The following is a 24,932-nucleotide window of genomic DNA, read 5'->3' as shown; positions in this document are numbered from 1 at the left end:
CCTCGCCCAGCCCCGCCTTCCCGCCCCCTGCACCCAATGTTTCGGGGCCGCGGCCCCCGAGACGCCCCCCCCCCCCCCCCCCCCCCCCCCCCCCCCCCCCGACCTCCCTGTTGGTCTCATTTTCCATCCAGGCCCTACACAGGATGTGGGGAGCCCTCCAGGTGCCTGGCTGGCTCACACAGGTCCGAGGTTCCCCCTGGGTCACTGGAGCAGTGACTACGTTTGATCTAACACTCACGGCGCCCAGAGTGTGCCAGGCACTAAGTCCTTTCCAGGCGTCACCTCCTCGGATGCTCAAAAGAGCCCACTAAGGCAGGGACTGTTATTGGCCACAATCACAGACGGGGAAACCGAGGCACAGAGAGGTCAGGGAGGAGCTCAGGGTTAGAGAGGCTGTGCTGCAACCAGGTGGTTGGCTGCAGTCTGTGCCCTTGGCCTCCACACTGGCTGTTCCTTCAGAGAGGCGGTCTGGTCTGGCAGCTCCGGGGGACCTGCGTGGGCTCCTAGCGACAGCCCGTCCCTCCCTCCACGCTTGACAGTCCCATTCGGGCTGTTGCCCATGACCCGTGAACTCACAGCTAATAAGCAGAAAGCCATTCTCCCCCCCACCCCATGTTAGCCTCTGCCCCCCGCCCCCCCCGGACTCTTCCCTCGTCGGGATGACCATATAATTCAGTGTCCAAACAGGGACACTATTAATTACACGGGACCGCAGGTAGAGACTGATGCGCGGCTCACGGGACACACGGCCACCCTGCAAAGACACGGAGTACCAGGGTGGCTTTCTCCACTGCCCTTCTCCCACGGCCCTGGCAGAACAGGCACGGCCGGAGGGTGGGGGCACCCTACGTTCTCTCCCCGACGTGGGGCCTCGGGGCCTCCTGACTCAGGGTCTGTCCCGTCCTTCCCCAAATAAAGGCTGGGCTGCTGGCCGGAAGCACTGACAGATCAAAGATACGGGAGGACAGGAAAGGCTCCCCAGAGCCTCGGGGACCCGACAGATTGAACTCCAAAGCCCACCCTGTCCCTGTAACGCTGGGTGGCCCTGAGCAAGACACGTCTCTAGCCTCGGTTTCCCGTCTGTCAACGGGGACGGTAGTGCCAGTCACAGAGCTAGTGTGAGGCATAAATGACATATTCGAAGGGAACGTCCACAAATCTTGTCGCCCACCCTCCCCGGAGACCGGGGAGGCAGCAGGCGGGGCGCTGAGGGGAGGGGGGGTCTGAGGCCACCGCGAAGAGCCCAGCTCCGTCTGGGTTCGTGTTTATTCGATACAGGCCCGGCGCCCAGCCCCTCCCCAGGGAAGCGGCTGAGCCGGGGGCACGAAATAAATAAAGGCCGCCGAGGTGTGAGTGTGGGCTGCGGTGGGGCCGCCCTGGGCGAGGTGCGGGTGTACGTGAGACGCTGGCCTCAACCTCGGCCGTCCACCCACGGCCCCCCAGCTCCGGCAGGCTCCAGGTGGGGACAGTGGCGCCGCCCAGGGGGGACGGGTCCTGGACTTCTGCCGCCTCCCACCACTCCTCCTTTCTGCCCCCTCTCTCCTTCCTAAGGCAGTTCCAGAGGCCAAGCTCTCCATCTGGCTGGGGAGGGAGGGGGGAGGGGGGAGGGGGCTGGTGTCCGGGGCCCGGGCCTTTTCCCGGACAGGGGCCCCCCGGGCTCGCTGAGCTAGGACAGAGGAGCAGGGAGGCGGGCGCCCCAAGCCAGCAGGGCCTTCCGGCTCCGCCCTGTCGTGCGGCGGCCCCGCCCCCGCTTCCGGGCGCCGTCCTCCCGCTCACCCTGCCCCCCCCAGCTCCGCACCCCACGGGGGCAACTCAGGAGCCACACCAGCTCCCGCCCTGGTCCAGGGGCCCGGCGGCCCCTCGCGCATCCCTGGACGGCTCCCCAGCTGCCGTGTCCTCGTCGTCTTCGTCCTCCTCGTCCTCCCCGTCGGTGAACTCCTCCTGGCTGAGGCCGTAGGCCAGCGTGGTGTGGGCCAGGTCCACCTCGATGGGGAAGACGTCGGCGTCGCGCAGCACCGCGTAGCAGTCGTTGTAGTACTGGGACATGGTGGATACGAAGCGCCGCAGCTGGAACACGATGTCCTGGACTGGGGAGGGGGGGCAAGCGGACAGGCGCCGGTGGAGAAGCCCCTCCAAGCCTGCCCGGGCGCCCCCTGCCCCTCCCCCCGGGCTTCCCGCCCGCGCCCCGCGGAGGCCTCGCGCCCTGGGAGCGGGCAAGGCCGGGTCTCCCAGCTCCCGCGTCAGGGAGAGGGGGAGCCGGGCCCGCACCCCACTGCGCCCACAGGGCGTGGACCGGCCCCACTCAGGCCAGACCCCAGGAAGGGGGCTGCGTTTCTGCCAGGACCGTCCCTCTTGGGTCGGACTCAAAGCCCCGCCATGGCCTGGCCGTGGGACCTCACGTAAGCGCCTACCTGTCCAGGCCGCGGTTTTCCCGGCTCTGAGATGGGGAGAGGCTGGCAGCCCCCGCCCCCCGCTCCCCGCCCCCAACCCGGAGGGCGGTACAGGGCTGGGCCGGGGCATGCCCCCGAGGCCCCCGGCGCCCACCTACGCCCCTCACCGTGCTTCTGGTCCAGCAACTCCACCTTCTCCAGCACATCTTTGCGCATCTGGGAGAAGCGGGCACGGGCCTCCTGGCGACAGCGCAGGATCAGGCGATACTCGTAGTTGCCAGTGCTCACGCGGTACAGGGGCTCCCCCAGGGCCTGGGGCAGGGAGGTGACCGTCAGGGACCTGGCAGGGGGCGGGCGGTGCCTGCCCTGGGACAGATGGGGGCAGGGGGCAGGAAGGCTGCAGAGCCCAGCCGCCAGCTCACTCGCCTGCACACAGGGCACTCGTCAAAGCTACCACTTCTGAGGACGCCAGGGATGGCCAGAAGCACCTGCTCATACCTTTGGCGGGGGGGGGGGGGGGGGGTACAAAAAACCAAACCCTCGCCACATTAAACAACGAACATCTAGTCCTAGGGTGGATCCTGCCATCAAAAATATGAAAAATTTAGGGGCGCCTGGGTGGCTCAGTCAGTTAGGCGGCCGACTTCGGCTCAGGTCAGGATCTCGCAGTCCGTGAGTTCGAGCCCCGCGTTGGGCTCTGTGCTGACAGCTCAGAGCCTGGGGCCTGTTTCAGATTCTGTGTCTCCCTCTCTCTCTGACCCTCCCCTGTTCATGCTCTGTCTCTCCCTGTCTCAAAAATAAATTAAAAAAAAAAGTTAAAAAAAATTTTTTTAAAAATATGAAAAATTTAGATCAAAAACACCTCTTGGGAGGGAGGAAAGTCAGGTTTTCCCCGCAAGAGCCCCACAGGGCCCAGAGGGGGTGGGTTTGGGGGGGGGGGGGTTCCTACGGCAAGCTGGCCAGGGTTGGGGCGCAGAGCCCCACAGCTCCAGAGACAAAAGCCCGGCCAGACCCCAAGCCTCTCCCAGGTAGGCCTGACCACCACCCCCCCCCCGGTGCCCCTGGCAGACCCAGGACATTCTCGGGCCTGGGAGACAAGCGGGGGTGCGTACAGCCCCCTTTCCCACACCAGGGCCGCCCGACAGCCCCTGAGGACTCACGATGCAGCTGTACTCCTCGTCGTCCATCTCCTTCACCTTCAGGCAGTAGGACTGTGTGGGACGGGCGAGGCCACGATGTCAGGGCGGCGGCACCTTCGGGCTGGCCACCCTGTGCCCCACTTCCTCCCACACCACAGAACCCCTACGCCCCCCGCCAAGGAGCAGCCACGCCAGGCCTCCTGGGCCCTGCGCATCCTCAACCAGGATAGGCTGAGACATGTCAGGGGCAGGCTGGCACCTCACTCAGACCGGCCCTTGCTCAGGGAGGCCCGGGGCGAGGTGCACGTGGGAGCACGCGGGAGCGAGCACGCATCCGGGAGGCTGGCAAGGGCCTGAGAAAACAGCCCAGCGTTTACTAAACTCAAGATGCTCTGGGAAAAAAGGGATTCCGTGGTCAAAAGAGCGTGGGAAGGCCCTTGAAGACTCATGCTACACATAGGCCTGTCAAAGGCTCTGAGAAGTCCTGCAGCAAAGGAACCTTGGCTTGCTTCACGGAGCATTTTCCCTCAACTCCTTTGACCATGAGAATTATTACGTAAACATAAAACTCAATAATGTCCCTTGGCACCTACTTTATAACCACTGACCCACTGGTAAAAGTGACCCCAAAATCCCAAGAGGTCAGAGTGGTCCAGAATAAGCCCTCTGCCTACCCCAGGCTCCCAGCCTCCCAGAGTCTCCTCTCAGCAGTTAGGGCCAGTGTCCAGGCTGCTGCCCAATTCCAGTACCTCCCAGGTCCCTGGTCCCACACCCTCAATCAGACACGACCGAGGCTGGCCCCATCCGGCTTGCCACCCTGTGGCCCACTAAGGGGCAAACCTCCAGGGGGGCTCCCTCCCCGTGGTGCCAGACCCCTCCCTCCCCAGAGACTGGAGACTCCACTCACCAGGTACTCAAACTTGACGTCCAGGTACTTCTTGATGGTGAGGCGAGTGTCTGGGATGGCTTTGTTGAGATAGGTGTTCAGGTCTGTCAGCATCTGGAAGGGATGGAGGGGGCGGATGCTCAGTCCCCCAGGGGCAGGGGGCAGGCTGGCCAGCTGACAAAGCATGACACCGATCCGTCAATCCTTCTAGTGGACTCAGGCGTCAGAGCCAAAGGGCGCTCCCAGATGGCTCTGTCCACTGAAGGGCGAGAGGCCAGGCCAGGCCAAGGGCAGACTTAACGAGTGAGTCGGTCAATGCCGAGTGAGGCCGGGGAGACAGAGCGACTTACCCACCGTCGGCCACGTCGGTGACCAAGCCGGACCCGCACCCCAGGGTTCCAACTCCAGTACGGGACCCTTTCTGTGTGCCGTGCTGCCCCCCCTCTACCCTCACAGGCTGACACACGCGTGCTCGACGTGACCTACCGGCTTGATGGTTTTCAGCAGCCGGATGCCGAACTTCTCGATGCTGCGGTGGGCGTCGGCAAACTTCACAAAAGCCTCGCTCGCAGCTGGCTGGGGCTCCCGCACCCCAATCACGGAGAACACGTCCCCAAAGGCTGAAGGACAAGTCTGCCCTGAAGGCTGCCCCTACTTGACCCCTTCGTGGAGGAGCCCGGGATTCGGTGGGGAGAAGCAGCAGGGCAGGGGGGCCCAGCAGGCTGAAGGCCAAGGTCCGCATGAAGTCTACAAACCCAGGTAGGTGGTTCTACGCCTGAAGCGAGTTGGGTCTGAACCCCCTAAGGGAGCCGGGGCTGTACCTGACGGAGTGGCCCTCGTTCCCCAGAGTGACCGGCGCATGAGGGAAGAAGGCTCGGTCAAGGTTGGAGAAGCCAGCGTTGCCCGACAGCGGAGAACCGGTCTGGGAGTCTGGATGCCTGGGTCCTAAGGCCAGCTCTGCCCTAAGGAGCTGCATGACTATTTCCTCTGTCGGGGCTTCATTTTCCCAACCGGAAACGGGGCTTAACTGCAGCTGCCCTGCCCTGCCCAGCTAACAGCCTTGTAGGAAATGAGACCACAAGTAAGAAAGGCCCCGTACGCAGTAAGGCAGTACAGGTAAGACTGGGCAGGGCCCAGACGAGAGCCTGGGCCCCCACAGAAGACCGGCTGGTCCACACGTTCCCGACTGGCCTCTGTTATTGCTATATCCCAGCATCTAGGCAAGGCCCAGCCCGGAAAGGGCCCGAGGTCAGGTGCTGTGGGGTCCACCCGAGTGGGGGCGTGAGAAAGGTCCCGGGGAGGGGATCAGCCACACCCTCACCGTACGGGGAAGGACTGAGCTGACGAGGGAGTGAGGGTCTTCCCGGGGCCACTTGGCAGGTTTGGGGGTGCCCTTACCCCGGTGGGTCTGTGACAGCTCATAAAAGGCCCGCAGGAGATTCTTGGCGTGTTCTGTCATTCCTGCGGGAGAGACCCAACCAGAGGGGAACAGGGGCACGTGGTGAGACCACAAGGGCCCCCCGGGACACGGCCTCCAACCCCCACCCCCGGGCCCTCACTGTTCCTGAGTTCGCTGGCTTTTCCCACAGTCACACTAGGGCCTGGGGTCGAAGGCTTAGCCCCCAGCGCCACCCGAGAGGAGCCGCCGTCAGACAGGGGAGCCAGGACTTGGCGGGGGCAGAAGGTGAACGAGGCCTTCTATGGGCTTCGTCTCCGGGAGACGGCGGGGCTCTGAGAGACTCTCGCCTTGTCTACGCGTGCCACCGCTCGACTTTTTGTGGATGCGTGTTACTTCCGTAGTCAGAAAAAGGAAGTGATGAGAGGCTTCTTTTTCTGAAGAGTTCCTAATGGCCGCAGGGCCCTAAAGCTCTACCCCAGGGCGGAGCCGTGCTGGGCACTTACCGCCCGGCCGGGCACACCTCCCTCCGGGCACGCGGCCGGCGGCCAGAGTGTGCGCCCGCTCACCTTTATACAGCTCGGCGGTCCGCTCCAGCTCCTCCAGCCTCTTGACAAGCCCGTCTGCGGGGGTCAGAGGAGAAGGTGAGGCCAGTGAGTCTCGGCGAGCGTGGGGCGAGGAGAGAGCCAGGGGCGGCCTGAGCCAGGCTGGGGAGGGGAGAGGCAGCACCCAGAGGAGAAGCAGGACTCGCACGGGCCGGGGTCCCAGGGGCGGGGGGGGGGGGGGGGGGTCTGGCATCTCAGCCGGTCCCGGAAGCGTTTCGTAGCGACCCGGGCCACCCAAACCACGGGCGAGCGGGGGACAGGGAGGGCCGCCCCTGGGGCGGCTCCTGAGACGAGCTGTCCCCCGACGCCCCACGCAGGACGGGCACATCAGAGGGCCAGAAAGGCGATGGCCACGGAGGCACCAGTGCGGGTCACCAGCGAAAACCGGCTGGGCCCTCCCCGAGGCCCAACCCGGGGGTGGCTCCCCACCGCCAGCCAAAGGCGGGCCCTCTCGAGCAGTCAAGGCTCCCGTAGTCTAACACAAACCCTGCCCACAGCCAAGGAGGAAGGCAGGAGCCAGAGAGGAGCTGTTTTGACAACTCTCACGCAGGCACGGCGCAGCCCCTCCCGCAGAAGCCATCGCCATCGCCATCTCGACGGCTCAGAAGGTTCGGGCTCAGAAGGGAGAACCGAGTGGGGCAGGAAGGCCAATTCGGGAGGGGCCTGGAGGCAGACCTGGCACCGGACCTGGGTGGACATCTCCACCCGCTTGACGGCTGTGTTTCTCAAGCACCTTTCGTGTGCCGGAGTCATGAGCTCCAAGTCATGCCCTCGAGGCTCATGGTCCAGCAGAGGGGGCGGGGTGGGGGGGGGGGCAACAAATGACCAGAGTAACCTTGAGGGCTTGTTGAGTGACAGGAGGGGAGCAGAAGCGGAGTGCGGGCAGAGACAGTGGCTGCATATCAGGGGGCGGGGAGGAGGGTGGGCTCTGGGGGAGGAGGGCACCTGGTAGGGGGCATTCAGGAGCTTGGCCACCGGCCGGCCCCCAGGCGCTGGCTCCCCGGAGCCCTGGCACCTGGCCAGCCTGGCAGGAAAGGAGCCACGTAAGGGCCGCGCTGTTGTTTTTAGCTGGGTCATGGGACATCATGACAGCTTCAATTTTAGAAACCCTATTTAAGGCTGGGGAAATTGCAAGGTTTGGGGGGAAAAACACAACAACCAGTTCTAATTTTGTCTCAACGCATGGTAACTACAGTGACCGGGATTTATAGACACCAAGCTGAAAATAGCAGCTGCCACTTTTGTAGCCGTTTGGAACGGGCTCAGACCCCACCCCCACGTCCCAGCCAATGAGGCCCAGCTGAGCCTACCATATATATATAGGCATTTATAGCCGCCCCCACATATATATACGGCAGAACTGCTATTTATAAATCCGGGCTGGGGACGGTCGGAGCAGGACCAAGTGTTTTGCTGGCCACACACATGCGTGGGTGTGAACGTGCGTGTCCGTGGCTCCCCGCCCCCACCTCCAGTCCCGGGCAGAAACCACCAAGACGAGGGCAGCAGCGCCACCTTCTGGAGAAAGGTAGGCGCGAGGTGGGCGGTACAGGAGCAGGGAGCCGGGGCCACACTGGAGAAGAGGGCACGCGGTGGCTGCGGCCAACGCTGTGACAGCAGCCGGGGGCAGTGGCGAAGGCGCCGGCTCGGGCTGCTGGAAGGAAGCACCTCCATACTGTGTGCTGGTCTCATCTGTGACCCGGGCCCGGGATCCCCACCGGGGTGTAGGGGCCATGGCCGCCTGGGCTGACGGCTGCGGGCGCTCTTGGGGAGGCAGAGAGGCCCATGGGCAAGTGGATGGTGACCGTCAGCCCCACAGGCAGCAGGACCCACATCAGCAACGTGGGCAGCCAAGGCGCCCCTCTCTCCGGAAGCCTGGGCCTGAGACCTCGTCCCCGGGGCAGCTGGGCGGGAGGACAGGACTCACCATTGCACAGGATGGCCCGGCTTAGGCCCAGGGCGTCCGCGGTCCCCGAACTCATGTTCTCTACCAGCCGATGCTTTACTTTCTTCAACACTGGGACCAGGCGAGAAAGGGACTCAGTGACAGGTAATCTACAGCAGGGCCCTCAGGCCATCCCTGCCCCAGCTCATCTCCCACTGCAAGCGACGGCAGGGGCTGAGGGGCCGCGCTGATGTTTAGTGCAGGGGTGAACGTGGAGTGGGGGGAGCCCCAGGAGGGCGTGCTGGGCCCCCTGCCCTATTCACTCCACACGAGGGCAGTGTCGGGAGCTGGAAGGAGCTAAATACGTGTAATGCCAAGAGGCAAACCAGGGAGAGCCTCTTGTCCCTTCCGCACCTGGGAGCGGAGGTGCCCTCAACCACGAGTGGCCTCAGACCCCGGACTCAAGGATCGTATATGTGTTCGTATACTTAGTCCCTGGAAGGGGACCGGGATGGCACCACAGGGCTTTTCTAGGGAGAACCTTCAGGACAGACTTGACCTGCTCTTAGCCTCTTTCCTTTAAAAACAACAGGAGGTGGCTGCGGCCCTAGGGTGGAGGAAAAGCGTGCCGGGCTCCAGAGCCCAGAGATCTGCGCGTGCATTCACCCAGGGGACGCAGAGCCCTCTCTGGGCCGCAGGCCTTGATGCGGGATGAGGCGGCTGGTCCAGAGGACTTCGAAGCTGCTGTCCAGCCTGGAGTTTTGAAGTTACTACAGAGCCAAACCCAGCCCCCCTTGCAGGAGGCAACCTGTCCCAGGGAATGCCGTGGGAGGAGGGGCTGGCCTGCGACCCTCGGCCTGAGGCCTGAGGTCCAGTTCAGACCTCGAGCCCTCCCGGGAGTAGGGAGGCGGAAGAGGAGGCCAGGGCCGAGCAGGGGCGTGCGGGTGGTCATGGGGCACCACGCCTCATTGTGAGCCGCCCTCCCTTTTGGAAGGGTGAGGGGCTGGCCTCTAAGGGGCCACCCTACGGCAGCAAGGTCCCAGAGGAGGTGGCCAGGGGAGAGGGCTGAAACACGGGGCAGAGCGAAATCAAGGACTGATTCTTGGGAGCCAGTGGCAGGCGGGAGAGCATCGTGGGTCCTCCCAGGCCCTCTGCACTGGCTTGGTCAAAAGCCACGTAGCTCCTGACACACTGTCATAAAGAGGCAGAGGAGGGGCCAGGTGCCTGTGGGGCCCCCGCTCTGGTCCAGCTTACCAATATCCAGGGACATGCCCTGCTTGGGGTCCGCCTGCAGCTTGTTGTAGTGAATAGTCACCTCCCCCTGGAAAAGCAGGATGGGCAGAGTTCAGATGGAGTCTCCTGGGTCCCAGGCCCCTTCCCTGGGGAAGGCCTGTCCGCCCCCAAATCTGCGGTCACGAGAGAATCCTGAGCCCCGGGAAGGACCCAGACCAACTATGGATTCTTCCATGCCAGGCCAAGGGCTGTGACACGGCCCTGCCTTAACCGGTTTGTTTCCAGTCCCTCCTCGTCCTGCTATGTGCCAGGCCCCGGGGAAGCAGCGGGGACAAGGGCAGACACAGTCCCTGCTGCCACAGAGCTCACGGCGTGGCAGTCCCTGATGTCCCGTGCTCCAGCCGGATCAGGTGCCCCGCCTCCCCGACGCACGCCATGCTCCAAGCCTTCGCTACGCCATTTGCCCCACGTGGAGTGTCTTCTGCGCTCGAAGCCACCCCATCCTGAGGGGTCCCTCCATTCACTCAGCTAGTATGTCTGCATACTTTCTCTGTGCCCGGTGTTGGGGCTCCAAGGAGCAGGTGCAGGGCGGCCCCAACCTCCCAGGGACCGAGGCAGCAAGGGAGGCTGACGCACGTCGCATTCTACATCTGGAAGAGAAGTGCCCGGCTTCTCCTGAGAAGACTTCCCTAACCACGTGAGGCCACCACGGGCACTCTCATCCACGCAATCCTAAGACCCTTGAACTTGGGGCAGGATCCATTCGAATGCGAAACAGGATTTCAAAAATGAGTCCTGAAGGGGAACCAAACTGGCCTGACGCCGCCAGAGTCACGCGGATGCACGAGGCTCTCTCTCGGGCTGCGGCAGAGCATGCCGGGGCCCCAGGACCGACAGCGGCTGGAGCAGCGGGAGTCAGACCTGGGCTCTGGTCCCGCCGTGTGACCAAAGCCAATCCCTTCCTCTCTCCGGGCACCAGTGAAATGGGGACGGTAGTCCCTGCCCGCACCCAAACACGGGAGCCGGGAGATCCTTGTGTTGATGTCAAGGCTGTGCACACACAACAGCTCTCGTCCTCGTGGGCACCATGGGGGGCTCAGAGGATGGGGGGGGGGGGGTCTGTGAGCCCAGGAGGACCCAGGGGACTGAAAGTCCCTACAGGGATGAGGAGGGGGGGGCTTCTCTTTCCTCCTTCCCCTCCCAGGCCCAGCATGGCCCAACTGACATTTATCGAGGGTCTACTGACCCCGGCGGGATCACCTTGGACTTCCAGCTCCAGCCCTGAGGGGGGGACACGCTGGCTTGCCCTGAGGCCCTGGTTCGAGTCTGACAGCTCCCCTGGGAGCTGAAGGGCAGGGGACCGAAAGGCGCCCACTCTCCCGCCAAGGCAGCGCCAGTCCTCGAGTAGGAGCGGTATTTACTGACCACGCGTGGGGGCCGCCGAGGGAGGCTGGAGTGTGGCCCAGACCCCGGCGCACCAAGGAGGTAGCCGAGAGAGGGCCCGTCTCCTTGCAGGCCCGCCGGGGCCTCTGGCAGGCTGGGCGTCCCAGAAGGGTGCCTGTGTCCCCACCCCCGCAGCAGGCTTACCTTCACCTCCTGAATCATCTTCGCCACCTCCACCTTCGTTTTGCCTTTGATTGACCTGCCGTTGACACCGGTGATCTCGTCGCCAGCTGCCACAGTGCCGTCCAGGGCTGCCGGGGTGTTGTCAAACACCTGTGGGTGCAGGGTGGGGGAGGTGGGCAGAGCATCACGCTAAGAACACAGGGATTATTTCTTTTTCAATTTTTTTTAACGTTCATTTATTTTTGAGACAGAGAAAGAGACAGAGCGTGAATGGGGGAGGGGCAGAGAGAGAGGAAGACACAGAATCGGAAACGGGCTCCGGGCTCTGAGCTGTCAGCACAGAGCCCGACGCGGGGCTTGAACTCACGGACCGCGAGATCATGCCCTGAGCCGAAATCGGACGCTTAACCGACGGAGCCACCCAGGCGCCCCGGGGATTATTTTTTTAAAAACTGATAAAGGAGACCGCACCAGCGAGAGGATCCACCTGTCCTTGGAAGCTGGACAGTGGGAAGCCAAGGGCTCGCAGAGGGGCTTTAGTAAGAGAGATCTAATCTTTGCTGGAAATTGCCAGAGGGTCGGGAAGCGGACCTCTGGAAACAGCCACAGGTGGGTAGAAGGCAAGGTGTAGAAAGTAGGGAATGGACTCAACTCTGGGTTCCCTCCCTGTCCACGCAGCCGCCCACTCCCCCTTCTCTGGGCAAGATGGAGATGGGTTTCCCCAGAGAAGCTCCCGACTCAGGCCCAGGGACCGAGGGAGGTGGGAGTGAGGCACGAGTCTAGACAGATTCAGGTTTAGCGAGTCCCAAAGCCCTCTAGCCCCACTGGGGCCCCAGAATGCCAGCAGCCAGGCTTACTGCCCTTCCCCGAGGGAGACTGGAGGCCCCTGCCCTGAATGGCCCGTCGATGTAGACACCGGGAGATCCCCCCACAGCTTGCCTGATGCCCGACCGCCCCACGGGAAGCCCACCCGACACGGCCTGCACACGGATCTTCATGGTAGTAAGTGCCTGTGATGGTTCATTCTTAATGTAAGGATGGGCACTTGAGAAAGGTTACCCACGTGAAAAATACTTAAACAGAAAAAAAGGAACCATAGGAAGCAGCGACAAAGCAGAGGTAACAGAAAAACAAAAGGAAAACCATAATTAACATCTTCAAGGTGATTAGAAAAAGGAAACCAGGATGATGTAAAAGGATCGACTCGGAAATAGGAAAGATCTCTTAGCAATGCAAAATCTAATTGAAATGTACAATGTCAAAGAAGCTAGGGAAACCAAGCCGAGGAAACTGACAAACTGGACAGCCAGAAGAAAAGAGAAAGAAAAATATAAGAAGGTCCATTCAGGAAGCCCAACACCAACCAAGAGGGGTCCCACAAGAGGGAACAGAAACCAGAGAGCGGGATCTCATCAAAGAGCTAATACTCAAGACTCCCAGGGCAGAGAAAGACACGAGGCTCCCTGAGGAACACACCCTCTGAGGCTCCGGCACAACAGACAGAAAAAGGCCTGTGCCAAGAGCCATCGTCATGGCCCTTCAAATTGCCAAGGACAAGAAGAAGTTCCCAAGAGTCTTGACATTTCAAGGACAGAACGCATTACAGATAAAGAGTCACAGATAAGAAAAGCATCAGACATAACAACAGTGCTCGTGTCCAAAGATAATAAAATGCCATCGAATCTCTAAGTGAAAAATTATTTTCAAACTTGTCACTCTTTTTTTTTTTTTTTTTTAACATTTATTTGTTATCGAGAGACAGAGAGAGACAGAGCATGAGCAGGGGAGGGGCAGAGAGAGGGGGAGACACAGAATATGAAGCAGGCTCCAGGCTCCGAGCTGTCAGCACAGAGCCGGACACGGGGCTCGAACTCACAAACCGCGAGATCATGACCTGAGCCGAAGTCGGTCGCTTAACCGACTGAGCCACTCAGGCGCCCCTGAAACTTGTCATTCTTGAATTTGATCTGGCCAAGCGTCAGATGGAAAGAAAATGAAAATCACAACAAAGACAGGATAATGGCATTTTCAGAGACACAAGCTCTCAAAATATTCACCTCCCCGGCAGCCTTTCTCAGAAAGCTACAGGAGGATGTGTTCCACCATGATCAGGAAGTAAGCTGAGGAAGGCGGCTCCTGTCCTGGGCAGCAAAGGAAAAAATCAACAAAACTATGGGGCGCCTGGGTGGCGCAGTCGGTTAAGCGTCCGACTTCAGCCAGGTCACGATCTCACGGTCCGTGAGTTCGAGCCCCGCGTCAGGCTCTGGGCTGATGGCTCGGAGCCTGGAGCCTGTTTCCGATTCTGTGTCTCCCTCTCTCTCTGCCCCTCCCCCGTTCATGCTATGTCTCTCTCTGTCCCAAAAATAAATAAAAAACGTTGGAAAAAAAAAAATCAACAAAACTAAAAGGCAACCGACGGAATGGGAGAAGATATTTGTAAGCGACCGATCTGATAAAGGGCTAGTATCCAAAATATATAACGAACTTACAAAACTCAATACCCCAAAATCAAATAACCCAATTACAAAATTGGCAAAAGACCTGAACAGACATTTCTCCAAAGAAGACATCCAGATGACCACCAGGCACATGAAAAGATGCTCAACATCACTCACCGTCGGAGAAATTCAAATCAAAAGCACAATGAGATACCACCTCACACCTGTCAGAACGGCTAAAATCAACAACACAAGAAACAACAGGTGTTGGCAAGGATGTGGAGAAAAAGGAACCCTCTGGCACCGTTGGTGGGAATGCAAACTGGTGCAGCTGCTCTGGAAAACAGTGTGGAGGTTCCTCAAAAAGTTAAAAATAGAACCATCTTACGATCCAGCAATCGCACTACTGAGTATTTACGCAAAGAAAACAAAAACACTAATTCTTTTCTTTTTCACGTTTATTTATTTTTTTGAGAGAGAGAGAGAGAGAGAGAGAGAGGGAGAGAGAGAGTGTGTGAACGGGGAAGAGGGGCAGAGAGAGGAGAGAGAATCCCAAGCAGGCTCCACGCACAGCACAGAGCCCAATGTGGGGCTCGATCTCACGAAACGCGAGATCACAAGCTGAGCTGATATCAAGAGTTGAACGCTTAACTGACTGAGTTACCCACTCACCCCACAAAAACACTAATTCACAGGGATACGTGCACCCCTATGTTTATAGCAACATTATTTACAGCAGCCAAGATATGGAAGCAGCCCAACTGTCCATCGACCAATAAATGGATAAAGAAGATGTGGTATATAGAGACACAATATGCAAAGCCATAAAAAAGAAGGAAATCTTGCCATTTGCAAAGACATAGATGGATCTAGAGAGTATGATGCTGAGCGAAATAAGTCAGAGAAAGACAAATGCCATATGATTTCACTCATATGTGGAATTTCAGAAAAAAACAAAAGTACAAATGGGAAAAAAGAGAGAGAGAGAGAGAGACAAAACAAGAAAAAGACTCTTACCCCACTAAAAAGGAGAACTACAGACCAATTTTCCTGATGAACACGGATGCAAAAATCCTCAACAAGATTATTAGCCAACCGGATCCAACAATACATTAAAAAAATTATTCACCACGACCAAGTGGGATTTAAACCTGGGATGCAGGGCTGGTTCAATATCCACAAAACAATTAACGTGATTCATCACATCAATGAAAGAAAGGACAAGAACCATATGATCCTCTCAGTAGATGCAGAGAAAGCATTTGACAAAATACAGCATCCTTTCTTGATAAAAACCCTCAAGAAAGTAGGGATAGAAGGATCATACCTCGAGATCATAAAAGCCATATGTGAAACACCCAACACTAATTTCATCCTCAAAGGGGAAAAACTGAGGGCTTCCTCCTAAGGTCAGGAATAAGACAGGGATGTCCACTCTTGCCACTGTTATTCAACATAGTCCTGGAAATCTTAGCTTCTGTAATCAGAAAACACAGAGAAATAAAAGGCTTCCAAATCGGCCAGGAGGAGGTCAAACTTTCACTCTTTGCAGTGACATGATACTCTATATTGAAAACTCAAAAGATTCTACCAAAAAAACTGCTAGAACTGATTCACGAATTCAGCAAAGTTGCAGGATATAAAGTCAATGCACAGAAATCGGTTGCATTCCTATACCCCAATAATGAAGCAACAGAAAGAGAAATCAAGGAATCGATTCCATTTACAGTTGCACCAAAACCCATAAAATACCTAGGAATAAATCTAACCAAAGAGGTGAAAAATCTATACACTGAAAACTACAGAAAGCTTATGAAAGAAATTGAAGACACAAAAAAATGGAAAAAGATTCCATGCTCCTGGATAGGAAGAACAAATATTGTTAGAATGTCGATACTACCCAAAGCAATCTACGTGTTCAATGCAATCCCTATCAAAATAACACCAGCATTCTTCACAGAGCCAGAACAAACAATCCTAAAATTTGTATGGCACCAGAAAAGACCCCGAATAGCCAAAGCAATCTCAAAAAAGAAAACCAAAGCAGGAGGCATCACAATCCCGGACTTCAAGCTATACTACAAAGCTGTCATCATCAAGACAGTATGGTACTGGCACAAGAACAGATAATCAATGGAACAGAATAGAGAACCCAGAAATGGACCCACAAACGTGCGGCCAACTAATCTTTGACAAAGCAGGAAAGAATATCCGATGGAATAAAGACAGTCTCTTCAGCAAGTGGTGCTGGGAAAACTGGACAGCGACATGCAGAAGAATGAACCTGGACCACTTTCTTACACCATCCACAAAAAGAAACTCAAAATGGATCAAAGACCTCAATGTAAGACAGGAAACCATCAGAATCCTCGAGGAGAAAGCAGGCAAAAGCCTCTTTGATCTTGGCTGCAGCAACTTCTTACTCAACACGTCTCCGGAGGCAAGGGAAACGAAAGCAAAAATGAACTACTGGGACCGCGTCAAAATAAAAAGCTTCTGCACAGCGAAGGAAACAGTAAGTAAAACTAAAAGGCAACCGACAGAATGGGAGAAGATACTTGCAAATGACATATCAGATAAAGGGTGAGTATCCAAAATCTATAAAGAACTTATCAAACCCAACACCCAAAACCCAAATAATCCAGTGAAGAAATGGGCAAAAGACATGAATAGGCACTTCTCCATAGAAGGCATCCAGATGGCCAACCGGCACATGAAAAAATGCTCCACGTCACTCATCATCAGGGAAATACAAATCAAAACAATGGATACCACCTCACACTTGTCAGAACGGCTAAGATCAACGACTCAGGCAACAACAGACGCTGGCGAGGATGCGGAGAAAGAGGATCTCTTTTGCATTGTTGGTGGCAATGCAAGCTGGTGCAGCCACTCCGGAAAACAGTATGGAGGTTCCTCAAAAAATTAAAAATAGAACTATCCTACGACCCAGCAATTGCACTACTAGGTATTTATCCAAGGGATACAGGTGTGCTGTTTCGAAGGGGCACGGGCACACCCACGTTTATAGCAGCGCTCCTGAATGTGCGAGGAGAGTGCAAAGGGAGAAAACCCAGGAAATGACTTCATTTTTAAATTTTTTTTAAGTTTATTTATTTTGAGACGGAGAGAGCATGAGCGGGGGAGGGGCAGAGGGAGAGGGAGAGAGAGAATCCCAAGCTGGCTCTGAGCTGTCAGCACGAGGGCTCGAACTCACAAACCATGAGGTCCCAACCTGAGCTGAAATCAAGAGTTGGGTGCTGAACCGACCGAGCCACCCAGGTGCCCCCCAAGAAACGACTTCAAAAAACAAAACTGAGTTAAGAATGGAGACAGAGGTTCCTCAAAAAGTTAAACACAGAGGCACCGGGGGGCCCAGCAATGCCGCTGCCACTCCCAGGTACGCACCCCCTAAAAAGGAAAGCGCGTGTCCCCACAGAAACTGCGCGTGCATGTTTGCGGTGGTGTCGTTCGTAACAGCCGGAAGGTGCAGACAACCCGCATGTCCACCAAACGGGTAAACCAATTGTGGGGTATCCACAAAATGGAAGATTAGCCGTGAAAAGAATGAATTACTGAAATATGCCACAGCTTGACTGAAATTCAAAAACATTATGCTACGTGAAAGAAGATACGAAAGGTGACGTGTGCAGATTCTTTTTCTATAAAATATCCAGAAAAAAACAACCTCTATAATAACCAGATGACCAACCAATCGAAAATAACCGGCACACGGGGTGCCTGGGTAGCTCAGCTGGTTAAGCGTCAGGCTCCTGATTTCAGCTCAGGTGACGATCTCGTGGTTCGTGAGATCCAGCCCCGCGTCGGGCTCTGCACTGACAGCCCAGGGCCTGTTCGGGATTCCCTCTCTCCCCCTCTCTCTGCCCCCCCCCCCCACTAATGCTTGCTCTTTCTCAAAATAAATAAATAAACTGTAAAAAATTAAAGAAAATAAAATAACCAGCACAGACGCTAATTTGTGCGTCTGCGTCTGGGCAGAGCCCAGTGTAGGGCTTGAACTCGTGAACCGTGAGATCATGACCTGAGCCGAAATCCAGAGTTGGCCGCTGAACTGACTGAGCCATCCAGACGCCCCTTAAATAATCTTTTTAAAAGGCACAACCATGGAGGATCCCGAAGCTCAGTATGCAGAACAGCGCATTACCGTTCTCCGACAACACGAGCTAGGGAGGACGACGACAGGCTCTTTATTTTCTTCACGTCCTGATCCCTAGCTGGAGCCTGGCCTGCCGCGCTGACGGTGGTGACAGTGGGTTCGTGGAAACTGCAAACTCACTATGCTGGGGGTGCTGGGGTGAGAGAAAGCAGAGTGGTTCTGGAAGACAGCTAACGTTCCCATCCACCGGACTGGGAAAAGTTGACAGATATTTACAAGTGACAGACCAAGAAGTAACAAGATAAGCATCTGAGAAAAATGGAAACGCACCGGAAGAAACAGCTACAAGGGAGGAAAAGCGGTGTTGCTGCCGGATGGGGTGGGAGAAGGGCGGATGGGGGTGGGGAAGGGTGGTAAGAAGGGGTGGGAGAGGTGGGCTGTTATTTGACACAGGCCTTCTGGTGCTCTTGACTTGTCCAGAGCAAATCGGATATGCTTTGATAAAAATACAATTCAATTTCTGTTGAGAGTGGGAGGCGGGGGCACAAGTGAGCAAGGGGCAGAGAGAGAGAGAGAGAGAGAGAGAGAGAGACAGAGAGAGAAGCAGGTCTCACCCAAAGTGGGGTTTGCGTTTTTGTTTTCGTTTTGTTTTTGTTTTTTTTCCCTGCAGTGGAGGCTCACGTTCACCAGATGTAGGACTCGAACTCACAAACCGTGAGATCATGACCTGAGCCAAAGTCAGATGCTCAACGACTGAGCCACGCAGGCACCCAACACAATTCGATTTTTACAAAACCAAATTCTATGAGTGTATAATCCCAGTTTCTTTTAAGCAAACCTGACTCCAAACAGGTGAGGAGGGGGAGGGGGCAGGGGCCCAAAAGGCACATAGCAAGGAGGCCAGGCCTGGGCCAGGCCTCCCTAACACCTCCTGGGTCACAGGAGACCAAACTGCTCGTGAAGGCAGCACCCTGAGCCTGAGCAGGCCGGGCCAGATCCCGGGAATCTCGGTCTCCAAGGCCCAGAAGCGACTCTTGCAAGATCCTGGGAGACTACAGTCTCCCATCTGCCATCAATGACTACCTAGCTGAGAAAGTCAGATCAGGGTAGAAGCCAGGTCAAGTTTACGTCTGAGGTGGCAAGTTTCCTTCCGAGGCTACCGAAAAACCAGTCACTCCTGACCAGCCACGGGGTAAAGAAAACTGTCCCCACTCCTGAGTCACGGCTGACAGAGTATCACCAGGGCAGTCTCTTTGACAAGAACCACAGAATTGTTCAGCACCTCCGGGAGATCGTCTGGGAAAATGAACAGCCACCATAAACATAGTAACAGCTACTACCTCATGGGTGTTTACTGGATGCCAGGCACTGTTTGGGGCATTCTGTTTAACCGCCACCGTGACCTTCACATTTTACACCATCACCTTCCAGGTGAGGAAACTGAGCCCCAGAGAGTTTAAGTAACTGGCTGCTAAGCAGGGAAGGTGACACTTGAACTCAGACCGTTATTACTTCACGGACTTGCACACTCCCCCCTACACTCGACTTGCACCAGGACTCGGGGCAGACTCGGTTCCGTGGATTCATGAGAGGCATTTTTACCAAAGGTCGACCCCGCACCAGGAACGCCACTGGGTGCTGACTGCGGTAACAAAGCAAACTCGGCTCCTGTCCTCACCGCGCAGAGTCTGGGAAGCGGCTAGATAGAGAACGACTAACGGGCAAACCCGTGATTAGAGACGGTGACAAGTGCTGAGAAGGAAAAGAACACGCTGAAATGACAAGAAAACCAGGGCACGCCGGCTGGAGGGGGAGGGGTCAGGAAGGCCTCTCTGAGGAGGTCAGACCTCAGCGACGGGGAGCCATCAGCTCTGCAGAGTGGAGGATGAACCTGCCCTGGTCATGCCCAAGTAGGGAGGTGGCTCGCCCCTTCCAGGACCTCACCCCCACCTCCAAGGCAGCCAGTACCTGGACGATGTAGAGGCAGGGACAGTACTGGGCCCCTCCTCCTATGCTGATCCCGATCAGGTTCTGAGCATCCTTCTGGAGGGTCACCTTCCCGGGCACAGTAGGGATTCCGCTAGAAAGAAAAGACATGAGACTGCTTCCCCGGGAGGAAGGATGACCGAGGGCACAGGGAAGGCTCCTGTTAAACTATCCGTCACCCATCTCTCAATCGCTCTGCTCAATTACCTCTCAGCTTTCACTACGAGGTCGGTGCTTATTTATGTGTTGTGGAAAAATATTTGCCTTCGCTCACTTCCTCGTTCAGCAAACGTTGGCTAACAACCTACTGACGTCGAACACCGTACGAAGCACTAAGGACACGGGCAGCGGAGTGATGGGGAATACATTTTGGTAAGGAGGCGAACAATTTTTAAAAATCTGTCCCACTCATCATCTGTGCCGGGGAGCAAGCTACGTTTACGAGATTCCTGTTCACCTTCAAAACCTGGCTCAGTGGCCACCTCTTTCCGAAGTCTTCCCTGAACATCCCAGCAAAAGCCCTGGCCCATCTGATCTCTCCTTGTCGCCAGGCCATTCTCCATTAGTGCCCATGTGGCCCTGGAATATCATCTGCTAATGTGTCCACAGCCCCCTACAGAGGGTGAGCTCCTGTTAGGGCAGGGTCCATTTCTGCTACAGGACAAGACCCAATCCCCCCCCACCACCACCGCCGCGGGCTGAGAGGCAAGGGTCTCTGGACCTGGGAAGTCTGGGGATCTGGAGGCCCTTGGGGCTCGTGCATCCCTGGGACTTGAAGGGAACAAAATACTCACAGTTTGTCCTCCTCGATGTCATAATCCAAGTCTGCAAACATGGTTCCGAGAGTTGAGGGGGGCTGGCTAACTGCCCAGCTCGGCAGAGGAATGGGGAACTGGATCAGGGAGAGAAAAGAGCGTAGGGTTTAGGGACCCGCAGTGCCCAGATGTCAACCTCCACCGCGGCGATCCGGGAGAGCCGGACCCTCCCCCTTCCCTCTGGCCGGTGGGGGGAGTCCCCGGGGTTTGGGGGCGGGAAGGTAAAGGGTTCTTACTGGGTACAGAGGGGAACTCCAGGCCAGGGCGGTGGACTCAGACCCCAGAGGCCTCCCCACGGGTCTCCAGGCCCTTGGGAGCTACCGCGGTCGCTCACCGGAAGCGTCAGTCCCTCCGCCGGGTCCAGGCCGGGCTGGCACCTGAACCCACCTGCCGTTCCACCTGTCTGCGGCCGCGACTGTCGCGTCACTTCCGGCGAGACGCGGAAGTCCCGCCTTCTCCACCACCCGGGTATCTGCCCCGATCCCTGCAGACAAGCCTTCCTCCCTGGCTCCCTGGGCTCCGAGAACCAGAAAAGAGAACAAGTATGGGCGGAAGCTCGCCCTTAGCATGAAACAGCGGAAACAGAGGAAAGGTCTGGACGGGCCGACAGCGCCCAACCCCGCCCCCCGCCCTGTGGCCGCCGCCATCTTGATAAGGGTAGGGTTCTTCCCGGCTTCCTCAGCGGGACGCGGGGGACCACGCCGGCCGGGCGGTTGCCTGGCAACGGAAGCATCCTTGGGCGCGGAGGCTTCCGGCGAAATTCAGGGGAATACAAACCCTCTCAGATTTTCAGCACCCCGTCTTAGGGTGCTGTTTGTTTCTCCTCTGCTAGAATGACAGTCTCCGAGCTTTTAGGGCCCCTGGAGCCTAATCCCAGTTCTGCGACCAGGAAACTCAATGCCAGAGAAGGCAAGGGATTTTTGGTCCGGAGCCACCCCCCAGGTGGTATAAGATCTAGATCTTGACCCTGAGATTCCTGCTACCGGGTTCAGCGCCCTTTTAAGGCTTGCACACTTGTATTCAGTGGCTCAGTTATTGACCACAGATTGGACAAGTTACCTTCCTTTGCTTTTGTGTGCCCCCTTTCCCCATATGCAAACTAAGAGCATTGAGGCACATGCTTCTGCGGTATTTGGCGAAAGTCTCCTCACACTTCACCTCCCTCTTTAGTCCTCGGGAGCAGCCCCGCTGGGGCCCCACGGAGGGTCACAGCTTCCTCCCAGGGGCAGCGGAGGAAGGAGAGACACAGAAGGATGATCATCCGAATATCCCACCATCCGATGGGATCCCTATGCCACCCTCTCTTTAGGAAGATAATCTGAGCCTCAGCAAATGTGCAGAATGCCACACGGGGCGACCTCCCCGTGTTCCCACTGCTCTGCCGTTCAGGTTACTCACGGGATTTCCAAGTCCAGCACGACCCTGTGAGAAGAGGACAAGGATTGTCAGCCACAACTGTGCAAGTAAGGAAACTGAGGCTCAGAGAAGCAGCTTCCCTCGGCCTCACAGATGGTCGGTGGCAGATCTAGGGCTGGAACTGCCGAGCCCTGTTCAGGCCAGGATTTTAGTTTTAAAAAGCAGCAGCAGCCCCATGGGGCGCCTGGGTGGCTCAGTCAGTTAAGTGTCTGACTCCAGTCCCGATCTCACTGTGAGTTCGAGCCCTGTATCAGGCTCCGTGCCGACAGTTCAGAGCCTGGAGCCTGCTTCGGATTCTGTGACTCCCTCTCTCTCTGCCCCTCCCCCACTGCGTCTCTCTCAAAAATAAATAAAACATTAAAAAAATTTTTTAATTTCTTTAACGTTTATTTATTATTGGAAGACAGAGGGAGTCGGAGCGTGAGCAGGGGAGGGGCAGAGGGAGAGGGAGACACAGAATTGGAAGCAGGCTCCAGGCTCTGAGCTGTCAGCACAGAGCCCGACGCGAGGCTCCAACTCACAAACTGAGAGATCATGACCTGAGCCGAAGTCGGACGCTTAACGCACTGAGCCACCCAGGTGCCCCCCAATTTTTTTTTAAAAGCAACAGCCTTCAGGAGCACCTGGGTGGCTCAGTGGGTTAAGCGTCTGACTTTGGGTCAGTTCGTGATCTCTCAGTTTGTGAGTTTGAGCCCCACTCTGGGCTCTCTCCTCTCAGCACCGAGCTGGCTTCAGATCGTGCTGGTGCTTTGTCTGAGGAAGTTTTTCCTCCTTTAAAATTGGGGCTTCAGGGCTCATATCTTGATAAATTGCAAACTGCCTCTCCCTGATTTCCTTTTCTGTACCAACGTTATAATCCTTGGCATTCCCACCTTCCAGAGGATGCTAGGAATCCATCGATGGGTGGTATTACCGTGACAAACAAGAAAAAGAAAATCGGATTGCTCTGTAATGCCTACTAGTGTGAAAATACTATGAACCACTTTATCAGTGAGGGGGGCCTCCTGGGTCAGCCCACGCAGCAGGGAAACCTGTTCCAGTAAGGGAGTAAGGTTGGGACCATGAATTTGAAGGGGAAAAAAAGTTCAAGTAACTTGTTCCATCACCAAAGTAAGCACCTCTTGCCTTCCCAGCCAGACGGAAAGCCCCTGGGGGCAGATCTTGTCCTCTGCACAGGCATAACTCGGAGATATTGCAGGCTCAATTCTAGACCACAACAAAGCAAATACAGCAATAAGGCAGGTCAAATGAACTTTCTGATTTCCTAGTGCCTATAAAAGTTATGTTTATATGCCTTTACTCCTATGCGGACTTTAAGAGGCAAAACAGATGAATGTAAGGGAAGGGAAGCAAAAATAACATAAAAACAGGGAGGGGAACAAAACTTAAGACTCTTAAATATGGAAAACAAACAGAGGGTTCCTGGAAGGGTTGTGGGAGGGGGGATGGGCTAACTGGGTCAGGGGCATTAAAGAATCTACTCCTGAAATCATTGTTGCACTAGATGCTAACTAACTTGGATGTAAATTTAAAAAATAAATTAAATTAAAAAAATTTTTTAAAGTTATGGGGGGCGCCTGCGTGGTTCAGTCAGTGAAGCGTCCGACTTGGGCTCAGGTCACGATCTCACGGTGGGTGGGTTCGAGCCCCGTGTCGGGCTCTGGGCTGACAGCTCAGAGCCTGGAGTCTGCTTCCGATTCTGTCTCCGTCTCTCTGCCTCTCCCCTGCTCGTGGTCCGTCTCTCTGTTTCTCCCTCTCAAATATAAAATAAAAAACAAAACAAAAAATAGATACCTTAAAAAAATAAGTTATGTTTACACGGCAGTGTAGTCTAGTAAGTGCAATAGCATACATCTGAAAAAGCAAAGTAAATACCGTAATTAAAACATACGTTATTGCTAAAAAAAAAAAAATGCCGACCATTATCCGAGCTTTCACTGAGACATCATCCTTCATGACAGTTCGCTGCAAAAAATATAATAATAATCAAAAATTCTGAAATATTGTGAGAATTGCCAACACGTGACCCAGAGACACGAAGTCAGCCAATGCTGTTGGAAAAATGGCGCCGACAGACTCGCTCAACTGCCATTGACCTTGGATTTGTAAGAGACGCGGGTATCTACAAAGTGCAGTAAAGGGGGGAGGGGAGGGGTTGCCCGCATCTCCCACAGAGCCGGGCGTGGTACCCGGCTGCGGATGAAATGCCCTAGAAATGGCTGTGACTTTTTCTGAGATGGGGCATTTTCTGGGCCCTGGAGGAGAGGATGCGGATTGGCGGAGAGAAGCGATGACGAGGGCCTGAACCTGAACCTGAACAGTGGCAGTGGCCCCGAGCTTCCTCCACGGGGCTGGGATCATCACAGCAAGTTGTAGGTCCTGAAGTTTGGAATTTTGGTCTTTAGCAAAAACGAGCACGTTCGGAGCAACCTCCAAACCCAGAGGTTTGATCATTAGACTGCCGACTCCCACCCGAGGACGGTTCCAGCTCCGATCTGAGCTCAGCCCTGCTGTTTGGGGGGGGGGGGGGGGGGGGGGGGGGGGGGGAGGGGATCCTGGCCACATCACCCTTTGCCTCTGAGCCTCGGGTGTCTGTAGAATTGGGGATGATGATCCCTCCCAAGAGAGTAGTTAAAAAGATGAAGATTAAAAGAAGCAGGGCCGGGGGCACCTGGGTGGCTCAGTCGGTTAAGCGTCCGACTTCGGCTCAGATCATGATCTCGCGGTCCGTGAGTTCGAGCCCCGCATGGGGCTCTGTGCTGACAGCTCAGAGCCTGGAGCCTGTTTCGGATTCTGTGTCTCCCTCTCTCTCTGCCCCTCCCCTATTCACGCTCTGTCTCGCTGTCTCAAAAATAAATAAACATTAAAAAAAAAATAAAAAAAATAAAAGAAGCAAGGCGGGGGGTGGGGGCGTGCGTGGGTGGCTCAGTCCATTTGGCTCTGGTTCGTGAGTTGGAGCCCTGCGGTCAGGCTCTCTGCTGTCGGCACAGAACCCGCTTTGGATCCTCTGTCCCCTTCTCTCTGCCCCTCCCCCACTCATTCCCTCTCGCTCAAAATAAA

At 56.2% G+C, this 24,932-nt stretch overlaps 1 protein-coding gene across 4 annotated transcripts; it reads right to left on the bottom strand.

Moving 5' to 3' along the window:
* Window positions 1-766: 766 nt before the first annotated feature.
* Window positions 767-21,054, bottom strand: PICK1 (protein interacting with PRKCA 1). Of its 4 annotated transcripts, none has more exons than XM_049626337.1 (13): window positions 20,693-21,054; window positions 20,436-20,533; window positions 19,624-19,735; window positions 11,122-11,250; window positions 9,556-9,622; window positions 8,344-8,433; window positions 6,381-6,434; window positions 5,814-5,876; window positions 4,902-5,035; window positions 4,437-4,529; window positions 3,551-3,601; window positions 2,558-2,702; window positions 767-2,082 (listed from the first exon to the last, which is right to left on the bottom strand). In XM_049626337.1, the coding sequence occupies exons 2-13, from the start codon at window positions 20,474-20,476 to the stop codon at window positions 1,667-1,669; spliced, it is 1,395 nt and encodes a 464-aa protein (XP_049482294.1). In that variant the 5' UTR covers window positions 20,477-20,533; window positions 20,693-21,054; the 3' UTR covers window positions 767-1,666. The 4 variants fall into 4 exon arrangements, with proteins under 4 accessions (XP_049482294.1, XP_049482293.1, XP_049482296.1 ...); XM_049626336.1 differs by having other exon boundaries at window positions 20,791-21,054; XM_049626339.1 differs by having other exon boundaries at window positions 20,844-21,054.
* Between the last annotated feature and the right edge of the window lie 3,878 nt (window positions 21,055-24,932).

The sequence above is a fragment of the Panthera uncia genome, chromosome B4, assembly GCF_023721935.1.
Source record: "Panthera uncia isolate 11264 chromosome B4, Puncia_PCG_1.0, whole genome shotgun sequence".
NCBI lineage: Eukaryota > Metazoa > Chordata > Mammalia > Carnivora > Felidae > Panthera > Panthera uncia.
The sequence above is the reverse complement of the archived record's forward strand: the minus strand, read 5'-3'. Positions and strand labels throughout refer to the sequence as shown.

Bases quoted from the DNA above. Each gene is read 5' to 3' on its own strand.
- PICK1 (XM_049626337.1), bottom strand. From the start codon at position 20,476: ATGTTTGCAGACTTGGATTATGACATCGAGGAGGACAAACT. The intron at 11,251-19,623 runs GTACTGGCTGCC...CTGCACCCACAG, and splicing joins CCTGCCTCTACATCGTCCAG to GTGTTTGACAACACCCCGGC. The intron at 5,877-6,380 runs GTGAGCGGGCGC...TCTCTCCCGCAG, and splicing joins GACCGCCGAGCTGTATAAAG to GAATGACAGAACACGCCAAG.